This window comes from Crotalus tigris, unplaced genomic scaffold (assembly GCF_016545835.1).
Source record: "Crotalus tigris isolate CLP2741 ecotype Arizona unplaced genomic scaffold, ASM1654583v1 scf7180000018103.2265978, whole genome shotgun sequence".
NCBI lineage: Eukaryota > Metazoa > Chordata > Lepidosauria > Squamata > Viperidae > Crotalus > Crotalus tigris.
This window is the reverse complement of record NW_024096824.1, coordinates 1,841,327-1,862,243: the sequence shown is the minus strand read 5'-3', so window position 1 is coordinate 1,862,243 and position 20,917 is coordinate 1,841,327. Positions and strand designations below refer to the sequence as shown.

Sequence of the window (20,917 nt, the reverse complement as noted above, 5' to 3'; positions counted from 1 at the left end):
AGTGAGGAAACATAACAGGAGAAGAAACAGCAGATTTCTGCAATTTCAACTTCTCCAGACCTTTGTTTGTGAGACAGACAATTCTATTAGCAAGAACCAATCAATACATTATCTTGTGCACTCACAAGTACACGCTAATCTGTACCTAAATTTTACTTGACATTTTCATCCAGTTAGACTGTGACATTAGGATGAAACATAAAAAATAATAAACAAAATCAATCCTTACCTGTGTGCATTACATTAAAACTAAGCTGCTCATGTTTCTGTCCAAGGCAATTTCTGGCGGTTAACCTTACATTGTATAGGAATTGGTCACCCATCTTGAATGAACAGCTATTTTGGAATTTTGTACTGCAATATATTTTTGTAGAAGAGCTTTCAAAAAATAGCATGGGAGGGAAAAAAGACAATATTTATTTCATTTGCAGACAAAAATAATACATTAAAAAAAATGATGTTTGCCTACAAGTTCAAGCTTTATCCTAAACTAAGATTTATCTCTAAGCCACTATAAACGTCAATATATCTGTTTTACTACAGGCATACAATAACCTTAAGCAAAATGTCAAAGGTTTCCTCTATTCAAGTTAAATATGCAAATAGCTGATTTGTTTAATTTTCTGATAGTCACCAATGTCTTTTATCCAAGACAGATTTTGTCTCCTGGCATCAAGGTCTTCAACAAACCAATATTCCTTTCAAAGATACTCCATAAATCCTGATACAACTAATCTAAATTCCTTCATATTATGCTTTGGACTTTGTAAGACTGATTTGAGAATACTTACACATCAGACAAAATAAACTCCATTGGACAGGCGTCCCTAAAGAAACAGTCAGTCGATACAAAAACAGGATTCCAAGTACATCTAATATGAATCATGTCTTCAGTTTCACAGTTTAGATTTTGGGGTTTATCAGGCTGGTCTATTAAAACAAGTTCAGATTCATATGTTATTTTCTTATATATTTCATCTATACAATTACTTTCCAAACAAATCAAGCTGATCACCTTGATTCCCCCACCACCACCAGCAGAAAAATGATAAATGCAAGCCTTGGGAACAGATACTGAATCCCTCTCCATCTTTGGATATCCTGTCCTCTTTATTCAAGGATGTTTCCAATGACTATTGGCCAATAGAGATTATAGAAAACTGTAGTTTCCCTGCCCCTGCTTTATTTAGAAAGGGAAATTGGCTCACCCAAATATTTCATTCATTTTTATTAAATGTATATTCTGCTTTTTTGCCAGGAATTCAGAACAGCATACATAGTGCTTCGTCATCTTGTTTTTATCCAGAATGTCAGGCACAAGCAACCAGAGCCACTTATAAATAGCTAACAGCAGCAACTCTATTATCTACTACTTATGATACAAGAATCTCATCAGTCTTCCCCTGGAAACAACCACATAATGGATCTTGGAGGAAGATTATCAGGCTTATGCTGCTTGCAGCTGTGAAACAACTCTGAGCTGGGCCCCTCGGTTGGCCCCTCCTTCCAGCCTAGTGGGCAATTTCCCAACAAGCACTTGGGAATGTGGTTGGTCAGAAAGACTGGTACAAAGTGACCCTCTGAGCTTCTGAGATCAGGCTAGAACTTGAGTCTCCCTACTCTGATTATATTATACTCACTCAAGAAAGTCACATACTCATCTCCTAGCCAACGCTACATACAGTATGTCCAAGATTATCTGCAATTATCCAAGTGGGTTCACAGCATAAGAAAACTTTTGGTTATATGCTCCCCTCTTTTGTGGCTTTTGTGATCTTTTTCCCATTGGGAAAGTGAGAGAATGATCATTGATTTGCAGAGAGCAAGAAGAAAAGTCATTTGTAGTTATAGCATTGGGTCAATCATTTCTGACCTCTGCAAAATGTAATAGGTTTGGCCCTTATTACAGATGAATGAGAGAACACCTGAAAATCTTAGAATAGTGGATTAGATTGAGCAGTAGAAAAAAACATTTTCTTGCTTATTTTAATTTTTATTTCTAGTCTGTCTTTGACATTTGTTTCCATAAGCAGCCATAGGAAATTAATGATCCACTCCCTTTTGGCAAGCAAACTAAAACCAGATTTTTGGGTTTTCTAGAATTATCTAAGGTCCACTCACTTTAGGGCATGAAATCTTTCAGTATTCCAGAAAATTTAGCATAATCACAAAGACAACTTTTAAGATTAAAATTTAAAGTGGTTAATACAATCCTCTAGCAGAGGAGCAATGTGGGATCCTCCTAATGTTACCAAATCATAACTCTCATAATCTCTGATCACTAGCCATGTTGGTTGGGATTACTTTTAATTGAAGTCCAGACCCTTTGCAACCACCCAGAATACTCATAGTGACAAACAATAAGATTGAAAATTTTCTGCTTACTGGTGAGGTAGAGATAAGTTGCATCATTATCCCTGACATCAGAAAAACCACAAGCGAGCTGAAAGCAAAGAGGGAATGAAGATGTAGGCTTTCTAGTAAATAATACTCGTTGCTGTTTTGTCGTCATATTTTCTTTGTGAAATGAAATACTATTTACAATTTTATTTTTCTTTGCAATGCAACAAAATGTTATGTTGGAACCTCGCTCAAATACTTTGTTTTGAGGAAAGATGTGAATTGTTTCACTATCAAGAGCATCCGGGCCTGCACAAAGCAATGGAGAAAAACAGATTTAATTTTCTTCATTTAATTATTTTATTGTTCAAAAACCTCCATTTGAGCAAAGTGACATAATCTTCACTTGGAATTCTGGCAGCTGCAAATCCCAGAACATCTGGAGGACACCAAGTTGGAAAAAGCTGCCATAGAATTAATTGCCATTATTTATTCCCCACATGACCAACTGGGAGACTGAGTTGATAGTTAGACGGACTGAGAGAGTTTATGAGAGAAATAAGATTCAAACTGCAGAAATAAGTATGCTATGCTGCAGTATTTCTCAAGTCAGGGGAGAGAAATCTTGCGCTATCTTTGAACAAATGTGTTATTGTAGAAACATGCATGGGGACCAACTGAACTGCAGAGACAGCAGCAGGTATACAGACTTACAACTAGGAGTCCCCCATGAAAGGAGAATTCTAATCAGCCCCACGTTCCTTTTCAAGTAGAACATAAACTACACTTGACTTCTATTATCCCAGAATGCAGGTAGGTGGATTCTGGTTGAATGCTAGGAAAAAAAAAAAAAACTGATGGTTTCCCTCTGGCCAGAATAGGCGACTTATTAAATCCGTTAATTGAGGCTAATTATTGTCTACCTTAGATTTTCACATGGAGTACAGGCAAATGCCTCTGAAGGAAACCTCCAAGAAGAAAACAACTTTTGCAATACTTCAAGAACTGTTGAAGTTTATTAAAAGGATCGTTTTCAAGAGGTATTTCCAAACCTTCAGAGGCTCAGATTTTAGTGAGGGAAGTGGGGCATAACTAGCCTTGTGCCTCAGTTTGCTCACTGTCCCCCTACATACACTAAGTCCCTGTCCTAATAATAAGCTAATTATTTGTGAAGAGTGACAAAAACAGGAACAGAAATTCAACATGTCTGAAAAAGGAGAGGTCAGAGAAGCTGCACAATGCAATATATCAGGCTTTCTATTAGTAATTGGACTTTACCATCTGCTGCTACCCAATCAGTCCAGTTACTCCAAATTTTAGAAGATACCACTTTGCTCCTTATTCTGGCTTCATGAGTTGTACACTGCAAGGGTACCTCAGAGATAAAACTCCATTGGTGATGTTGTCTTGCTTGACTGAGAACTGTTGTATAATTCACCTAAAAGTACACCATAAGAAAAGCTAATTAAAAAAGGAACACATACCAATGAGACAATAGACTTTGGGTCTTTTGATTTCACTCTTTCTGTATTCTGGATGCCATGAATTTTATAAGTACAATTTTGAATTACTGGTGTCAAATTTTATGCACTGGAAAGCTCACTGACTTTGGCTAGGATGGCAGATAAAACTGGTAAATAAATAAATAATTGATGAATGAGATAGACAGACAGACTGACAACAAATATAGCAAAATTCAGAACCATTTGGGTTAGGATACTGACAACAAAATATGAAGCAGAACAATGCCTTGGACTCCTTTTTTGACAGTATTATCGCTTGAAATATAATTGACATCTAAAACCAGTATTGGCTGTGGTAACAAAACCTCACATGCATCTCTGTTGACAATGTATATTTATATTTCACAAATCTATCCAGCCCTTGATTATCTTCACTGCTTTCCAATCAGTTGCAACTTCTTCCCACTCTCAAGATATTTCCCTTAAAAGCATTAGAAGACTATATAAGTCAGTTATTACACACCTCTCTGCTTCTTCTCCCATGAAATACAAGTAGTCCTTGACATATCACCATAACGGAGTCTGCTCATTACAGTTGTATGTCATGACAGTTGTAAAATGATCATTTTTGACCTTTGTTAGGGCTATCATTAAGCAAATGCAGCAGTCATAAAATGAACTGCACAGTTGTTAAATGAACATTGTGTGTCAAGCTACGAAATCTACTGCCTTTAGGACCACTGTAATTCTTCTTGCTTGCTAACAGAACGGGGGTGGGGTTTGGGAGAGTTGAGGGTCTACAGGCATCCTCTCTTATCCCTGTGAGAGCTGAGGAGTTATTTTGGTGAACAATTACCAGAAGATGTATTAGACGATATGACCTGAATAGTCAGAGAGGGGAGGGAGAATTTTACTCTTTTAATTATCTGTTTCCTGCCAGTTCCTCAGAGCTAGCTTTAATTCAATTATGCTGACTTGATTCTTGTCCAATAAAAGTTTATATTAGAGAATGCAATGATTCTGGTATTTTGCTTGACTGGGCTTTTTCAGCCGGGACTTGACACTGTGATCATTAAGCAAACCCATCATTTGCTATGATGTGGTTTTGCCAAAAAACAGAAAGTAACTTCTGGTTATCTGCAAAACCACGGGAACACACAGTTATGTGACTACAAAATGCTACAAATAGTTGTAAATGCGTGCCGAGCATCCAAAGTGCAATGCATGTGACCCTAGGGGTGACTTTTGGAACTTTGGAACTGTGCCATAACTCCTTTTTTTCTGATAAGGCATAACTTTGGTCACTAAGCAACTAGTCATACCTTGAGGACTATCTGTAGAACAACGCTGCACTATCTTGCAAAAGCTAACATAATTCACAGACTCTTGATTTGCTATCTCATTTCTTGCCACTTCAATGTAACAATGATAGACTTTCTTTTGCAAGCAATGGCATGATCTTTTCCAATCTTTAAAATTCCAGTACTCTCAAAATAAATAAACTTATTCCTACCTCTCCAATCACATCTACACTAAAAGTCTAGAATTCTTTTCAGGGGGCAACAATGATTTCCTTCCAGAAGTTTTTTTTTTTTTTTTAAAAGTCATATGCCATTCTGTGAAAAATTGATCAGGGCATTGTTCCTCTAGGTGGAATTTTGCTACAGATAGCCTGTATTTAATAGCCACACTTGGGACTGGCAATTTGGTCATTAAATGGAGCGGTCACTAAACTGCAACTGAGCTTATGATCTGACTTCAGTTTTGCTTTGCTTTGCGGACTAGCAAAGATGTAAATGTGACAATTGGTCATAAAAGTTGATTTTTCATCAACTTCAGAACTGTAAATGATTGTTAAACAAGGTGAAATGAGGGTTACCTGTAATGCTATTTATGCTTTAGGAAAAACTACAGAAATACAGGAATAGGTATTTCTCATAACATGGGCAGAATAGCAAATTCCTATTTTGCCTCCTGTTTCAGCTACGAGAACTTGCTCTTTAATAAAAAAAGAAGAAGAAGTGAGAGCATCTTAAGGACCAGGTAAATAACTCCCACCTCTGAAATCTATGCATCTAGTTTGGATTTAGGTTGAATTTGAAGATTTGTTTCCACCGAAGACTTGGATTCAAGAGGAAGATGATATAAATTCCTGAGCCCCGTTTTGAAAATGATACTTACATTCAAAATAATTATTCCATTTTCTTCTCTTAAACGAATTTGGATGTTAAAATCAATGTCTATTTTGGAATTATATGCTTCAGAGTAATCACTAACATCCCATTCCAGTAGCAGTCGTTGAACTGAATTATTTGAGTAAATTCTAAGATTTCTTGGTTCAAACATCTGGTTCCCTGATGGAAAAAAAAGAATGAAAAATGCAAAAATAATGAGTGATCTAAGTGTTTCTCAACTTCAGCAATTTTAAGATATAAGGATTTCAACTCCAAGAATTATTCAGGCTGGGATATTCCAGGCATAAAGACCACAAATATGAAATTTGCTGAGAAAGTTTTATCTAAGACAGATGAATCTATGAAGTAGTTATAGGTTGTAACATTTATACAAAAAGAATCTCATTTGTTTCTACAAATTATTTTCCTTAATCTGAAGGTTTGATTTACATGCTAATTTTAATTTAATATGTTCTTTAACTAAGAGCCAAAAATTTGGGGATGGGGGCCATGACTCTGATTAAGGTTGGATTCTGGTCTTTTTTCCCACTCACTAGTTCAGAGTAATTAAAACGGGGAGAAAAGATTAAAACCAAGACTTAACAGTATGTATGCATTAGAATGGAAGGGACCAACACAGGAAAACACCAACACTTATCATCATCTCCCAAATCATTCATTCATTCATTCATTCATTCAGTGGCTGCCCATCTCAAATTGCTGACTCTGAGTAGCAAACAATCAATTAAAACCAAAGTGCAATCATAATAGAAAAAGAAAATTAAGCTGAGAAAAAAGACAATCCATAAATTTCCCCCAGATCCACCTTTTTTTACTTATTCACAGAAATTCATAAGGGAGGACATAGTTCTTATAGTCTTGGGCATGGCATTTATATTTAGATTCTACTCTCATCACCTTCAGACCTGATCTATAGCTGGCTCCCACACTACTTCTTAGAATGGGAGAAGATCCTAGAATATGTTTCTTCAGAGGAGGATTGAGATCAAGTAGAACCAGAAGCATCATGGGACAACAGCCATGTCACTAAAAATTCCTACAGTATTATAGTGTAGTGAATGTAGTGGATGGCCTTCAAGGACAAGAGAAAATATGCTAACAAAGCAACAATCAGATAAACAAAACTTGAGCCCAAGCCAAGAAATTGGTTTGCACAAACATCTCAGATAGCACTTCTTTCTCAATTTTCATGAAGATAAAAGAGAGAGAAAAGGAAGCATATTGCAAAATATCGTTTTAATAAAAGAACTGGTCTCCATGGTGTCTACTTCTTTGTCTGGTCTACCTTATAAGGCTCACATGGAGCCACTTTGACAGACCAAACAAGTTCACAAGAACTTGTCCTGCACCCTGAAAGTTACCTAGACTCACAGTCCAACCACTTAATCATAGCAGAAGTGTTTCAAGGAGATCCATTATCAGAGAACTGAATTTCACAGGTCTGACAGGCTAAGCAAAAAACATGTCGGGACCAGCATGAGAAGACACTTTGCGGCTACTCTCAACACTGCACAAGGCTTATGTATTATGTTCACTCCCAATGTTGAAAACAATTTCTCTAAAACTCAGCCCTTGACTGTGAATACCTTGCCTTGCTGTACTGGGACTTTTGATTTAACTTCACCTTATAGCTTGCTTTTCCTTTTGATAGGCCACCTAAACAATAATTTACTGGCTTTGATCTGTACAGCATCTATTGGATGACTAATATATTCTCAAAGATATTGTGAAATGACTTTTTCAAACACTGCTTTACTCCATCTAGCTGTAATAGAACCTAAGCTTCTCAGCTCTGCTCTGTGGCATATTGATATCTCCCTAATTTACTCCCTGGCAGCCAGCTATGCTTCTAACCCACCTGAGACTTGGGGGGAGGAAGAAGGGGTATTTTCTGCTACCATCCCCAGCTCAATCTAAAATGTATCCAGCCATCATCATGCATACATCATCAATCTCTGAGTTAATCATAGGATCAATTAGCATACTTTAAGTGAGTGACCACCCTAAGTTGTCTTGCCTTGGGAATACTTTGTCATTTGCTACAAAGCTGACTAAGTTGAGCATGTCCTTTAAACTCAATTTTTTCACAATTCTTTTAAAGAGTCCAGGAATTTAGTAGTTCCATTAAAAACACTGCTGTATATACCTTGATTCTGAACCAGACCAAGACATAATGGTATGCAGAGAAGTATTGTGTGAAATACCCAATGGTCCATCTGTTACCCCTGAAAGATACAAGCAATAACAGAATACAGTTCTTTTTGATCAATCATATTGTCCAGTTCTTCAGCAATCTGATACTAATTTTCATGCATCTTAAAGTAAACATACAGCAAAACAGTTGGTGGGTTTTATACAATAAGATGGGCCATCATCATATAAGTCTTCCTACGGTATTGGGCTACAATGCCTTAAATCCAAATCAGCATACTGAAAAGTATAGAAATCGTACCCAACTTATCTGGAGGGTATCAGATTGGGAAATATTTCTCTAAATCAGTATTTTTTGAATTTGCCACTTTAAGATGTGTGAACTGTGGCTCCCAAAATTCCCCAGCATTCATCACATTGATGGTTCTTGAACACTTTGAGGGTACAATCCATCGAAATCCATAGGACTATGAAAGTAATTTTTTAATTGGAGTGATTGTGCACAGCTCTGACTCTCTAACGGACAATTTAAAATGAGTCCTTTAACATATTCAAACTAACTTGAGCTTTTTAGTCATTATATTTAATATAAAATAGGAAAGGCCCCCAGCTGGCTGCTTAAGACTCCAGGTTTGGTGCTTTATACTCCAGTTCCGATTCATGAAACATCTTCTGTGTTAAAATACACACAAATTGTTGAGTAAGAGGAAAAGATAATAAATAACTAATGTCAGAAGAAAAGAAAATGCAACAAGTAAATTGAAAGCCACAACTGTAATGATAATGGTTTACAGAAAAGTTGTTGATAAGACAAACATCTTAGCTCTTGCATAAGCATAATCTGATCTAAAAGAAAATATCTATGCTCAACTCACAAGAGAAAACAATAATATTGTTATTGAAGAGGGCTGCACCCAAGGCTGCAAATGGATCATTACTGACTAGGGTCCTAATTGTAAATTATCTCCTCTTAAGATGGCAGACCTGGATGAACATTGTCCATGGGGTTGCGATGGGTCGGACATGACTTCGCAACTAACAACAAAGATGGCCATCTATATTGCTTCATTTCTTTGAAACCTGGTAAACCAGCCCTTCTCTCATTTTGAGCTGCACAAAATCTTGCCCTTGAGGCATCAGTGTGTAATCTGTGGACTCTTCCATGCTATCAGAAATCTGTCAATTCTTTTGGGTGTCACTTGATCCCCATCCTGCATGCTGGCTAGGGAATGTTGGGAGTTGAAGTCCATACATCATCAAGTTGCTGAAGCTGAGAAACACTGCACTAAACTGTTGAAGCCAGGGTTTCCCAGTAGCTCAGCCTCTCATTCCCCCCCACCAGGCAGAATGTAGGAAGCCACTCGGTGTGATCTCACCAAAGGGATAGGTCACTTTTGCAAGTGTAACACTTGATAGACATACCACTCTATTCCAACCTTTATAAAATAACACAGGAGTTAATCTCCTCAATTCAGTAGATGCTACATCATAAGAGTTTTTGGAGCAGTCTAAAAGAACATTCAATCTCATATCACTTATTCAAAGAGAAGCTCAGCTATTAGCAATACTTGTTAAATATAACTAAAACTCCTTAATCCAAAGAATATCACCTGAATATTGAATAAAGTAAATGAACTCAGAAACGCATATAAAATAAATGAGGAATTTCTGGACTCACACATTAAATAAACTCTAATTCAGTTTGTTTGCTTTTCCAATAGTATGTTCTGCAAGCCCAGCTAACAATGATTTATTCAACAAGCCATTGTTAAACAAATGTGTGAACCTAGTCCAGGACAACAGGGGACTGTTGAGACATAGCTGCAATGCAGCAAACCTAAAAGGTAGAGACATGCCCTTGACCTAATGGAGAAGGAAATGGGAAAATTATAAGAGAAGAGAGCACAAATATTTACCAGTTGCAGAGATATTATGTGATCTGAAATGATGAAATTCACAGCCTGGGTTTGACAGGTTATCCTTTTGTGATTCTGGTTCATGGAGTTCTTGAACCCTCAAACATTCCAAAGCTTTTACTGATAAAGAAAAACACAAATAAAAAAAATGTCAGTGATACCACACACTGCTTAGTGGCCCTGCATGGATCAATAATAAATATAAGAAAATTAATGCTGGAAAGGGAAACTAAAAAAAGAAGGTATGATAGAAGAAAGGTTAAATGCAGATAGGAGACAAAGGAAAGACAAATGCATTTTTTTTTCCACAAAGAAGAACCAGTCTGAAAACTTTATCTGAGAAAAAGGCTATTCCCAATGATTAAAAATAAAAATTGAATACATTATAATGGGAGGCCTGCTATGCTTTACAGCTGTAGATGGCTTATTGCTGCCCAAAATGTTTATTATGTTGTTATTTAAAAAGTTAAATGGTAATCAAGGTGATGAGTTTTACAACGTATCTGCTTTCTACATCTAAAAACTCATGAAATTTTGGACTGTAATTTTTAAAAAGTGATTACATTAAAAGGGTTTTTCAATCCTACTTATCAACTTTCAGTTTTTACCTCAACAGTCTGTGGTACACACAAAGCACTCCATAAAACACTATATTGCAGGGCCAGGTGCCTCATATAAACCCTGGACAAAAATCGATTTTTTTAATACCTCTAAAAATCTGCTGTTGCTTTATTATTTAAGCCTTTTTCCTATTTCTTTTTTCCACTAGGACTCCAGGCTGACAGATGCAGAATCTATTTTGAATAGCCTGATCGAAGATTCAAGAATTCACTCATTCTGCATGCCAGCAGAACTGTTTCTGGTTATGATCAAACATAATTTTTTGATTTCATTTGGACTTCGTTTATTCTCATTGCTCACTTAGCCAGCCTTCCAGGAAAAGAAATGAAGATACAAGAAATCATATGTGCCTCATACAACCACGCTGTGAGCTCCACATCAACAGAGTTCTTGAACCTGGTTGTTGTTTAAAGTTCAACTTTTGGTTCTTCTGCTGAATATAGTCTTGTCTGGTGGCAGTTGATGTAATGGAAACTTCAGAACTTCCTAATCTGGATGTCTCCCTTTAGTTGTTGTCCTGCCAGAAATCAGAAACAAAAATTTGGGAATACAGGGCCTAAGATTTCCAGCCAGACTGAATTGCCTGAGAATTATGATATCACAGAGGACTTCTGATCAGGAAAGGTTTGATTAGAAGGCTGAATAAGATGAGTGTGAATTGACTGACGTTTCTCTGAGGTACTACATGAATCTCTTCAGGTTACTTTGAAGGTAAGAATGAAAGTCTTTTTCAGTCAGTCAATTCACACTGATCTTAAAGCACTTCAGTCTTTCGGAAAAAAGGAACAGACCCTGCCTTAATGTGGGAATAACACTAGGAAGAAGAAGAGTCTTTCAAAATAAGGCTGGCCATTATCTCTTTGCTGTCCCTGGTGAATTAGGAGCAGGGAGACTCAGGTACATCACAGCTATGGAAATGTGTTGAGTGATTTGAGGCAATCATTGCCTCTTAGACCAACTTACATTACAAGGCAGGGCTTGTAAGGAAGAAATGAAGGAGAATCTCCACATAAACCACGCTGGGTCCTATAGAAAGATATAAATCTAAGTAATAACAATAACTGAACCTCTGGAATACCAGATGGTGCTGCCAAAATTCAGTTGCTTCACTGGAGTAGCTTTATGATTTTGAGAGTGAAAAATTTCCCAATAGGTTTGTATGTGTGTTTAAGATTTTTCTTGCATTTTATTATTTCAATCTTCTAAGCCAGAGTTCTTCAAACTTGGCTGTTTTATGACTTGTGGATTTCAACTCCCAGAATTTCTGGAAGTTGAAGTCCACAAGTCATAAAACAGCCAAGTTTGAAGACCCCTGTTCTAAGGCTATAGATGAAAGACACTAAATAAGCATTTCTCTCTCAACCCTCACATCCAGTAATTTGTATTTCTACCAACGACATAAGATTATGGTCTCCCAGTATTACACAATTTCTCTGTTATGATACATATGCAATTATTTAGACACATTTGAAGCTAATTGGGATCCAGAAACAAGGCTAAGAAATTTGAGGAGTCAGTACACACATAGTCCATTTGTCTACACAATAGTGAACATCTACACCATGGCTGGCTCAGGAATTCTGGGAGTCGAAGTCCACGAATCATAAAAGAGCCAAGGTTGCCTACCCCTGGTCTACACCATTAAGCACCGTGTGAATTAGCAGACATGAATAAGCTCATCACTACGGTCAGGTAATCAAAATTTGGTTTCTTGGGATCTGGCATGTATTTACAATGAAGTCATGTGATCCTGAAGTCATGTGATCATCATTTGCGACCTTCCCAGCTGGCTTCCAGCAAGCAAAGTCAATAGGAAAAGCCAGATTTGCTTAAAGAAAGCATGATTCCCTTAACAACTGCAGTGATTCCCTTAACAACTGTAGCAAAAAAGGTTGTAAAATTAGGTGCGACTCATTTAACAACTGCCTTGTTTAACAATGGAAATCTGGATCTCAATTGTGCTCATAAGTTGAGGACTGCCGGCATTGAATTGGTTTCCTAGCATTTTCTGCCCATCTAAGTCCACTTCTCCAAAGAGGTCACCTGCTTTTTTGGCCATGCTTAGCTACATTTCTACCAGCCTGAGGAGGTTGAATAGCAGCTGTGGGAAAGGTCAGCCTGTTAGAAAAATTACAAATCCCCCTTGCCAACAGGAGAGACGGTTCCTAAGTGTAACGGAAAACATTCAGAATGTAAACAGCAGCCCTTTCTATGTAAATCATCAGCTGACACTCATTTCTCTCCCCCCCCCAAAAAAAGAACGGGCAAAGTCAGAAAGATTGAACAGAAGCTTAAAATTCAAACAATACATGGCAGCTTGAACAAATTTGTAAGGAAAGTACAAACAAACAGCAGCATGCATTTCCCTGTCATTTGTGTGTGAGTTCTTGCAAATATCCTTCTATATCAGTGTTTCTTAACCTCAGCAACTTTAAGGCAGGTGGACTTCAACTTCCAGAATTTCCCAGGCCCTATGTGTGCTGGCTAGGGAATTCTGGGAGTTGAAGTCCACACAACATAATTCCCCAATCAGCTGAGGAATTCTGGGAGTCTAAGTCTACCCGGCTTACAGGCCACCGAGTTTAAATTCTGGGAGTTGTATTCATCCAGCTTAAAGTTTCTGAAGTCAAGAAATACGTGTACATGATGGATCATTGTCTTTCTCATAAGTTGTTAGCATAGGAAGGAAAAAAAAAACAGTCAGGAAAGAGAAAGTTGAACAAATGGGTTGGCAACATGCCAAAGTCAGAAAATATGATAAATTATACAGGGGGGAAGTGGGACTGTACTAATTACAGTTCTCATATTTGGGAACTGGTGAAATAATACTTCCTCTTATTCAGGAAACAATATTTAAGGAACTGCTTTATCATAATTTATATTAACTGGAGATAGATCAAGGCCAAAATGGGCTCTGAAAAATAGCCTATAGGAGGTCTCGTTGAAGGATCTGCAGAGGGATCAAAAAAAGTCAAAATGCTTTATTTTACATCCATGTAAACTGGCATCATCTTGACTTTTTGCACTCTTTCCTTATATACACCTAGGCACACTTTGTAAATACTTATGTATAATAAAGCAGTGGTTGTAAAATAGCAATGCCAATATAGTTTTATTACTTATGGAAATCCCCGCACCCCAAAAATCAGTTTTTTAGGAGTAAAATGCAAGCCCAAATTATCGTAGATCCCATCCTTTTTCAGCTCATATACAACAGAGGCACAGAACTCACTGATATACACAGACTTGGCTCATGTATAGTGCTAAGCCAAAATTATTTTTATTGCGGCTTGCCAAAACCAACCTTTGAGACTTGGATTACAAATAATGCTAGCATTATTAGTATATTGCATCTAAGGATCATGCAACCCTGCAATTTAGCATGGTCTTGTCCAGTGTAGCTTATGGAATATGGCTGGATATATAACTGGATTCTTTTTAGGCTGGGGAGGGCTGCATATAGACTGCAACTGGCTTGCTAGGTTTGCACTAAAAGAAGTGGTCTAGTCAGGGCTAAGATGTGGGTAAAACCAGGACAAAAAAAGGGGTTTGGTTTAGTTTTAATTTTAATGAATTAATGGTCACCATATCACAAAAAAGATATTGAGAGTTTGGAAAAAAATCAGAGAAGAGCAACTAAGATGATCAAAAGCCTGGAGGCTAATACATACAAAGAACGGCTGCGGGACTTGGGTTTGGATAGTCTAAAGAAAAGAAGAAATAGGGGAGACATGATAGCAGTATTCCAGTATCTGAAGGGCTGCCACAAGGCAGAAGGGGTCAGGTTGTTCACCGGCATCAGAGAGAAGGACAAGAACCAATGGTTGGAAACTGATCAAGGAGAGAAGCAACCTGGAATTAAAGAGAATTAAGGAGAAACTTCTTGACAGTGAGGACAATCAACCAGTGGAACAGCTTGTCTCCAGAAATTTTGGGCGCCCCATCATTGGAGATCTTTAAGAAGAGACTGGACAATCACCTGTCCAAGATGGTGTAGGCTCTCCTGCTTGAGCAGGGGCTGGACTAGAAGACCTCCAGGGTCCCTTCCAGCTCTATTCTGTTCTAATGCAATTAATGTTTTTAATAATTTTCCTTCTCTGTCACATTACAGATTGCATTGACATTGGTTTATAGCTTAATGTAAACTATATTTTGGTGGAATTCTAAGTTTTAAAGGAATAATTCCCTGCATAAAGCAATAGCAAAGTCACAAATTTAAATTTATCACCTTGCCATTCATTGATGCCTCTGTGTGTGATATGTGTATGTGTGCGCGCAAGTGTGTATGGATGGTGTGGATACTATACATATATAGTACTCTGCAGTTTTAGGCAGTTGTGTAGAAACTGCTGTAACTTAAGAATGCTTTCAGAAATAGAAGTGTTAATAGTTTATTTTACCAATTAACAAAATGGAAAGTAAATGAACGGAAGAGAAATCCAAATCAAATCTGTATTTGGTGTGACCATCCCTTGCCTTCAAAACAGCATCAATTCTTCTAGATACACTTGCACACAGTTCTTGAAAGAACTTGGCCAGGTTCCTTCAAGGATGTTCCAAACATCTTGGAGAACTAATCACAGATCCTCTGTGGATGAAGGCTGCCTCAAATCCTTCTCTCTCTTCATGTAAGCCCAAACAGACTCAATGATGTTGAAATCAGGGCTCTTTGGGGGCCAAACCATAATTGCCAGGACTTCTTGTTATTCTTTGTGCTAAAGATAGTTCTTAAAGACATTGGCTGTTTGTTTAGGGCCATTGTCTTGTTGTAGAATAAATGTGGGACCAATTACATGCCTCCCTGATGATATGATATGGTGTGATGGATAAATATCTGCCTGTATTTCTCCACATTGAGACACCACTGATCCTAACCAAATCTCCAAGTCCATTTGCAGAAATGCAGCTCCAAACTTCACTGTTGCCTGCAGACACTCATTATTATATTGCTCTCCATTCCTTCAACAAACAAACGGTCTCCTATTACAGTCAAATATTTCAAATTTTGACTCATCAGTCCAGAGCACCTGCTGCCATTTTTCTGCCCTCACCCCTACCCCCATTCCAGTTTCATGCATAGTTGAGTCACTTAGCCTTGTTTGCACCTCAGAAGTGTGGCTTTTGGGGCGCAATTCTTAGATGAAGACCATTTCTGGCCAAACTTGTCCAGGCAGTAGATGGATGTACCTGGGTCCCACTGGTTTCCACTAGTTCTGTGCTCATGGCACTACTGGACATCTTCAAATGTCAAAGGGGAGTAACATGATGTGACTTTCATCTGCTGAATTATGTTTCCATGGCTATCTACAGTGTCTACAGTCCTCAGTGTTGCTCATTTCTTTGTGCTTCTTCAAAAGAGCTTGAACAACATATCCAAAAACCCCAGCCTGTTTTAAAATCTTTGCCTGGGAGAGACAAAGATTACAACTACCTCTTTGCCTTGTTCCTGTGCTCAGTTTTGCCACGGTGACATGAAACTGTCTTCTACAACTATACCTGAGTAGCAGAGTTTGGCTGTTTCTCACCCAGTTTTAAGCCTCCTACATAGTTAATAACTGTGTTTCAACCTATATCTAAAATTGATATCATTACGGTAGCATCTGCTTGGTATAATTGGTTAATCATACACCTGACTCTAATCCTACAAAATCCCTGACTTTGTGCAATTGTGCAAGTGTAAGAATTGATGCTGCTTTGAAGGCAAAGGGTGATCATATCAAATACTGAATTGATTTGGATATCTCTTCTGTTCATTTACTTTCCATTTTGTTAATTGATAAAAACAAACTATTAGCACTCCAATTTCTGGAAGCATTCTTAATTCACAACACAGCTTCCTAACGTTTTTGCACAATGCTGTATACTCATACATACTATATATGACTATCTATGGATACTAGATATCAGTATAAACAGATAGTCCTTGACTTACAGCCACAACTGAACCCAAAATTTCTGTTGAGACATTTGTTAACTGAGTTTTGTCCCATTTTGCGAACTTTCTTGCCACAATTGTTAAGTGAATCATTGCAGTTGATAAGTTAGTCACCCCGTTGTTAAGTGAATCCGGTTTCCCCACTGACTTTGCTAATATAGAAACTAATTATTAGTGATTGTTTTTTGAACACATGAATCCAGACAACATGCTGTTTGCTAAATACGGAAGAATGTTATTTTATAAAAATTATATACATATAAATTATAATATTTATATTACATTACATTACATTACTATACTATACTATACTGCACAGCACTGCACTGCACTGCACTGCACTACACTACACTACACTACACTATATTATATTATATATAAGAGTGCAATCTTGCAGATGTCCAAGTTGCAAGTACGTGCCTATTCTATTTTTCCATTACTTTGCTACTGTTATGTTTACACTTCATTTCTCCATTTTTAATGTGTTAAGAGTAGCCCCACAGCAAGTACATTTAATATTTAAACTTTGGGGCACTTCCCCTCCTGCGATGCCAGCAAGACCTGGGCAACAGCTCCTGTCAGGCTGGAGGAAGATGAAGATTAAGGGCACTTCAGGTGGTGCAAAGCATCAAATTGGGGGGAACCAGGTTTGCAGCCCCAAAGCAATTCTTTGGCTCCCCTTGACCAGAGTTTTTCAACCTCACCAACGTTTAAGTTCCTGAGATGGAGAAACGCTCTCACAAGGCAGGAAATGGTTCCCCTTCCAATTTCAACGAGGCTAAACAAAACTTAGGAAAAGAGCTCCGTCATACACCCTGACTCATAAATAAGCATGCTCCTAAAATTAAAACCTAACAAAGTTTGGCCAGTCATCGTCAGACGGATGAAACCGCTCGCTCTCCTTAGCAGCCTCTCTCGCATCCAAGAGCGGAGCGTTTACATTTCGACCCCGCCGCTAAACACCCGGGAGTCCCGCCCGAGCATCGAAACCCGGCCACCTGTCAAAAGGAAAAGACACGGGACGAAAAGAGGCCGATTCAGGCGAAGATCTCAGGTACTCACGTCTTCAGTCGGCGGGGTGGGCGTAAAAAGATGCTCCCCGAGAGGAAGAGGAGGGGGAAGAGACCCTTGCCGGCCCGCTCTGCTCCGTTCACACGTTACACGAGGAACACGTGTTGGGGAAAAGGGCAAATCGCAGAGAATTCCGATTTCCGTATGGTGTCTCTCGGTTCCCCACCCTTAATGGCTTTCCGAGAACAAAGGGGAAAAATGGGGGGGGGAGGAGTGGGAAGGAAGGCGATTCTTGCCCGAAGGTCCGCGGTGGGACAAAACTTTGCGAATCGTCCTCCCAGCTTCCCGTGAATATCGTGGGGATAAGTCACGTGGAGCTTCGTGGTCTTATTCCCCGCCCCAGCCTGTGTATGCGAACCCTCCCAACTTCTGCAGAAACCACGGAGGAACTTCAGTTGCGAAAGCTCGTCTTTCCACCGCTTTCCTGGAAGCCCCGAAGCCCTCTTGGAAGAGTCGTCCCGGGCCCTGGAAGAGCCTCCGCGGTGCCGGGGAGGCAGGCGAGGATTCCCCCGAAAGGCTGACCTGGGAACACCCGCAGATTTAAATTAAAAATGTAAAAAGGTGCTTCTTCGCAGCCAAATTTTGCAACGGAACGATTTGTTTCCGTTGCAAAATTTGTTTCTAAGTGAAGATCCCGGCGTTTCTTTCTCCAGTACATCCTAGCATTTCGTCGTTTCTTCCGATTCGTTTTAAATAACCTTTTTTGGGGGGGGGGGCTGAGTTGTTAAATCCTCCGACAAAACCGTTACCTGTAGTCAGGGATTCCAATCAATAGGCTTTCAATTAACTCAATAAATATTGTTTTCTGTCCCCTGAACTCAGTACTGCACTGGAGATGACTGCTGGAGAAAAAAAAAGCTAAACTGGTGACTTAATTATTGCATTCCAATTAGCTGCTCTAATTGGAGCCATCTGACTAATTTCAAATAGGAAACTACAAACTCCTGAAATGGGTGCCACAGATATTCTCCCCCAGGCACAGCCAATGATTCAGTATTGTGCAATTCAGGAGTCTTTGAGCTCTAAAATATGCAGCCATATTTTCAGCCATGACTTCCAAACCTTCTCTTAGCACAGCAGCTCCCAACCTTTTCTATACCCTGCACCCCTAAAATGCTTCTGATATATTTTCCCACCCCTTACAAAAGTTCAAAATAACAGTAATAAATTATGCATATACATTATAATTTTGAAAACCCAAGTTTTTTGCACCCCCTGGAATATAGTCTCGTACCCCTGGTTGGGAACCTCTGCCTTAGCACCAAGGTTGGCAACTGAAGTTCTTACAGATTTAAAGAATGTGATTGATGGGTTTCTCAGGGTTCCCTAAAACAGGATGGGAGAGAGCCAGTTTGGTGCAGTATTTAAGGCACTAAGCTAGAAGATGGGAGATATGAGTTCTAGTCCTGTTGTAAGTCATGAAGTCAGGTGGATGACTTTGGGCCAGTCACACTAGGTAGGAGGCAATGGCAAACCACTTCTGGAAAACCTTGCCAAGAAAACAGCAGGGACTTGTTAAGGAGTCAAGACTGCTTTGACGGGTATTTCTAAAACATGATTTTAGCATCCTTCTAAAAGAATCTAAACTTAAGTTTTGGCTACTGTATGATTTGAGAGAAAAAGAGAGAGAGTCTTGAGACTTTAAAGTTACCGCTGCTGCCTCCACTCCAGGATCTATCAAGCCCCTTTTCAAGCTAAACATTGCTTTAGCACTAATGTAGAATAATTTGGAAAAGTTAACAATCACTAAAGAATAATGGTGTGTCTGCATAATTACTGGAATAATGCTGTGTTAGCAGTATGTGACTAACCTAATGCACATTGCACTGGATACAATGTATGTAGCAAAACTCTCCCTTGTATACAGGTGAGAAACTAACCTAATATATTACAATGTGTATTCCAATGTGTAATCCTTTGTTCCTGAGGAAAAAAACAGAAATGTGTAAAACTGAAGAATTGCTTTGTTGCTATTGCTTCTGAACCTGTGCAAAAAACCTCTCTGCTAAAAGCCCTCTGGAATTCGTAAGAGTTCTTTGATTTCCACAAGAGCACTGCTAAAAACAGCACTCTAAAGCTAACTCAAAGAACCACAAAAAGTTTCTTGGAAGGTGATGTGGAGAAGTGGTATGTCTCCTTCACGATTCTATTTGTACATGGATGTAAAGTCTGCAACAATGAAGCATTCATAGACATTCAGATCATGTCTACTTCAGACAACAGCTCAGTGGGGAAAAAGACTAAAGCTGGGACAACTAAAGACAATGTTAACCCTGGGCTTGGCCAATGATAAAGGCAATATCAGAGGGGGGGCATGTGAAAATGGTTTATGTCACATGCCCCATCTGCAAGCTGCAGCTAGCAGACGGGAGAATAAGCCCACCAGCTTTCACTCATCCACTCACTGGTAGAGTTTTACTTGCAATCAGTTGGGTAGTACTGGCTTAATTTGTACCAATTAAAATTATATGCAAGAATTAAAGTGATTTACATCATGGTTCTTGGTCGCCTCAGGGTTACAAAATGGAGAGGATGGCTCTATTGCAAGAAAGTCCAGAAATTAAGCCAGCAACCAGGGTCACCGAGGAATGCCATTTGGATTCAGATTTGGAATGAGAGCTGTCAAATTAATGCATTTTTGTTAATGGCAGGGGTAACTTTCAGGGACCAAGCAGTGGAGGCACTGTGGAGTTTGAGCCTGTGACCCCCGATGAAGTGGACCCGTGCCCCTCCTGGCTGGTTTCTGCCAGTAGGGAGGTGACACGAGGCTGGCTCCAGGCGAGAATCAATGCCTCCTTGATGGAGGGGTCTTTCCCTCAACCTTTAAAGGAAGCGGTGGTGAGGCCCCTCCTCAAGAAGCCTTCCCTGGACCCAGCTGTTTTGAAGAACTTTCGTCCTGTCTCCAACCTCCCCTTTGTGGGGAAGGTTGTAGAGAAGGTGGTGGCGTCCCAACTCTTGCGATCCTTGGATGAAACTAATTATCTGGACCCTTTTCAATCTGGTTTCAGGCCCGGCTACAGCACTGAGACTGCTTTGGTCACACTGACTGATGACCTCTGGCAAGCCCAGGATAGGGGTCATTCCTCTATCTTGGTGCTTCTTGACCTCTCAGCGGCTTTCAATACCATCGACCATGGTATCCTTCTGCGTCGTCTCGGAGAGGTGGGGGTGGGCGGCACCGTATTGCGGTGGTTCTCCTCCTACCTCTCTGACAAGTCGCAGTTG

General features: G+C 39.1%; 1 protein-coding gene across 4 annotated transcripts in view; it reads right to left on the bottom strand.

Moving 5' to 3' along the window:
- The window catches only part of LOC120310034 (oncostatin-M-specific receptor subunit beta-like), a 33,852-nt gene extending 15,815 nt beyond the window's left edge, over positions 1-18,037 (bottom strand). Inside the window, exons 1-9 of one of the 4 annotated variants that reach the window (XM_039347938.1) lie at positions 17,684-18,037; positions 10,774-11,203; positions 10,066-10,185; positions 8,145-8,223; positions 5,985-6,157; positions 3,619-3,778; positions 2,386-2,649; positions 792-930; positions 230-378 (exon numbers count right to left, since the gene is read on the bottom strand). In XM_039347938.1, the coding sequence (XP_039203872.1) occupies positions 230-378; positions 792-930; positions 2,386-2,649; positions 3,619-3,778; positions 5,985-6,157; positions 8,145-8,214 (955 nt within the window). In that variant the 5' untranslated portion in view covers positions 8,215-8,223; positions 10,066-10,185; positions 10,774-11,203; positions 17,684-18,037. Of the gene's footprint in view, positions 1-229; positions 379-791; positions 931-2,385; positions 2,650-3,618; positions 3,779-5,984; positions 6,158-8,144; positions 8,224-10,065; positions 10,186-10,773; positions 11,204-17,683 lie in introns of those variants that run through there. The other 3 variants (XM_039347937.1, XM_039347939.1, XM_039347940.1) reach the window with 3 other exon arrangements.
- Positions 18,038-20,917: the final 2,880 nt, after the last annotated feature.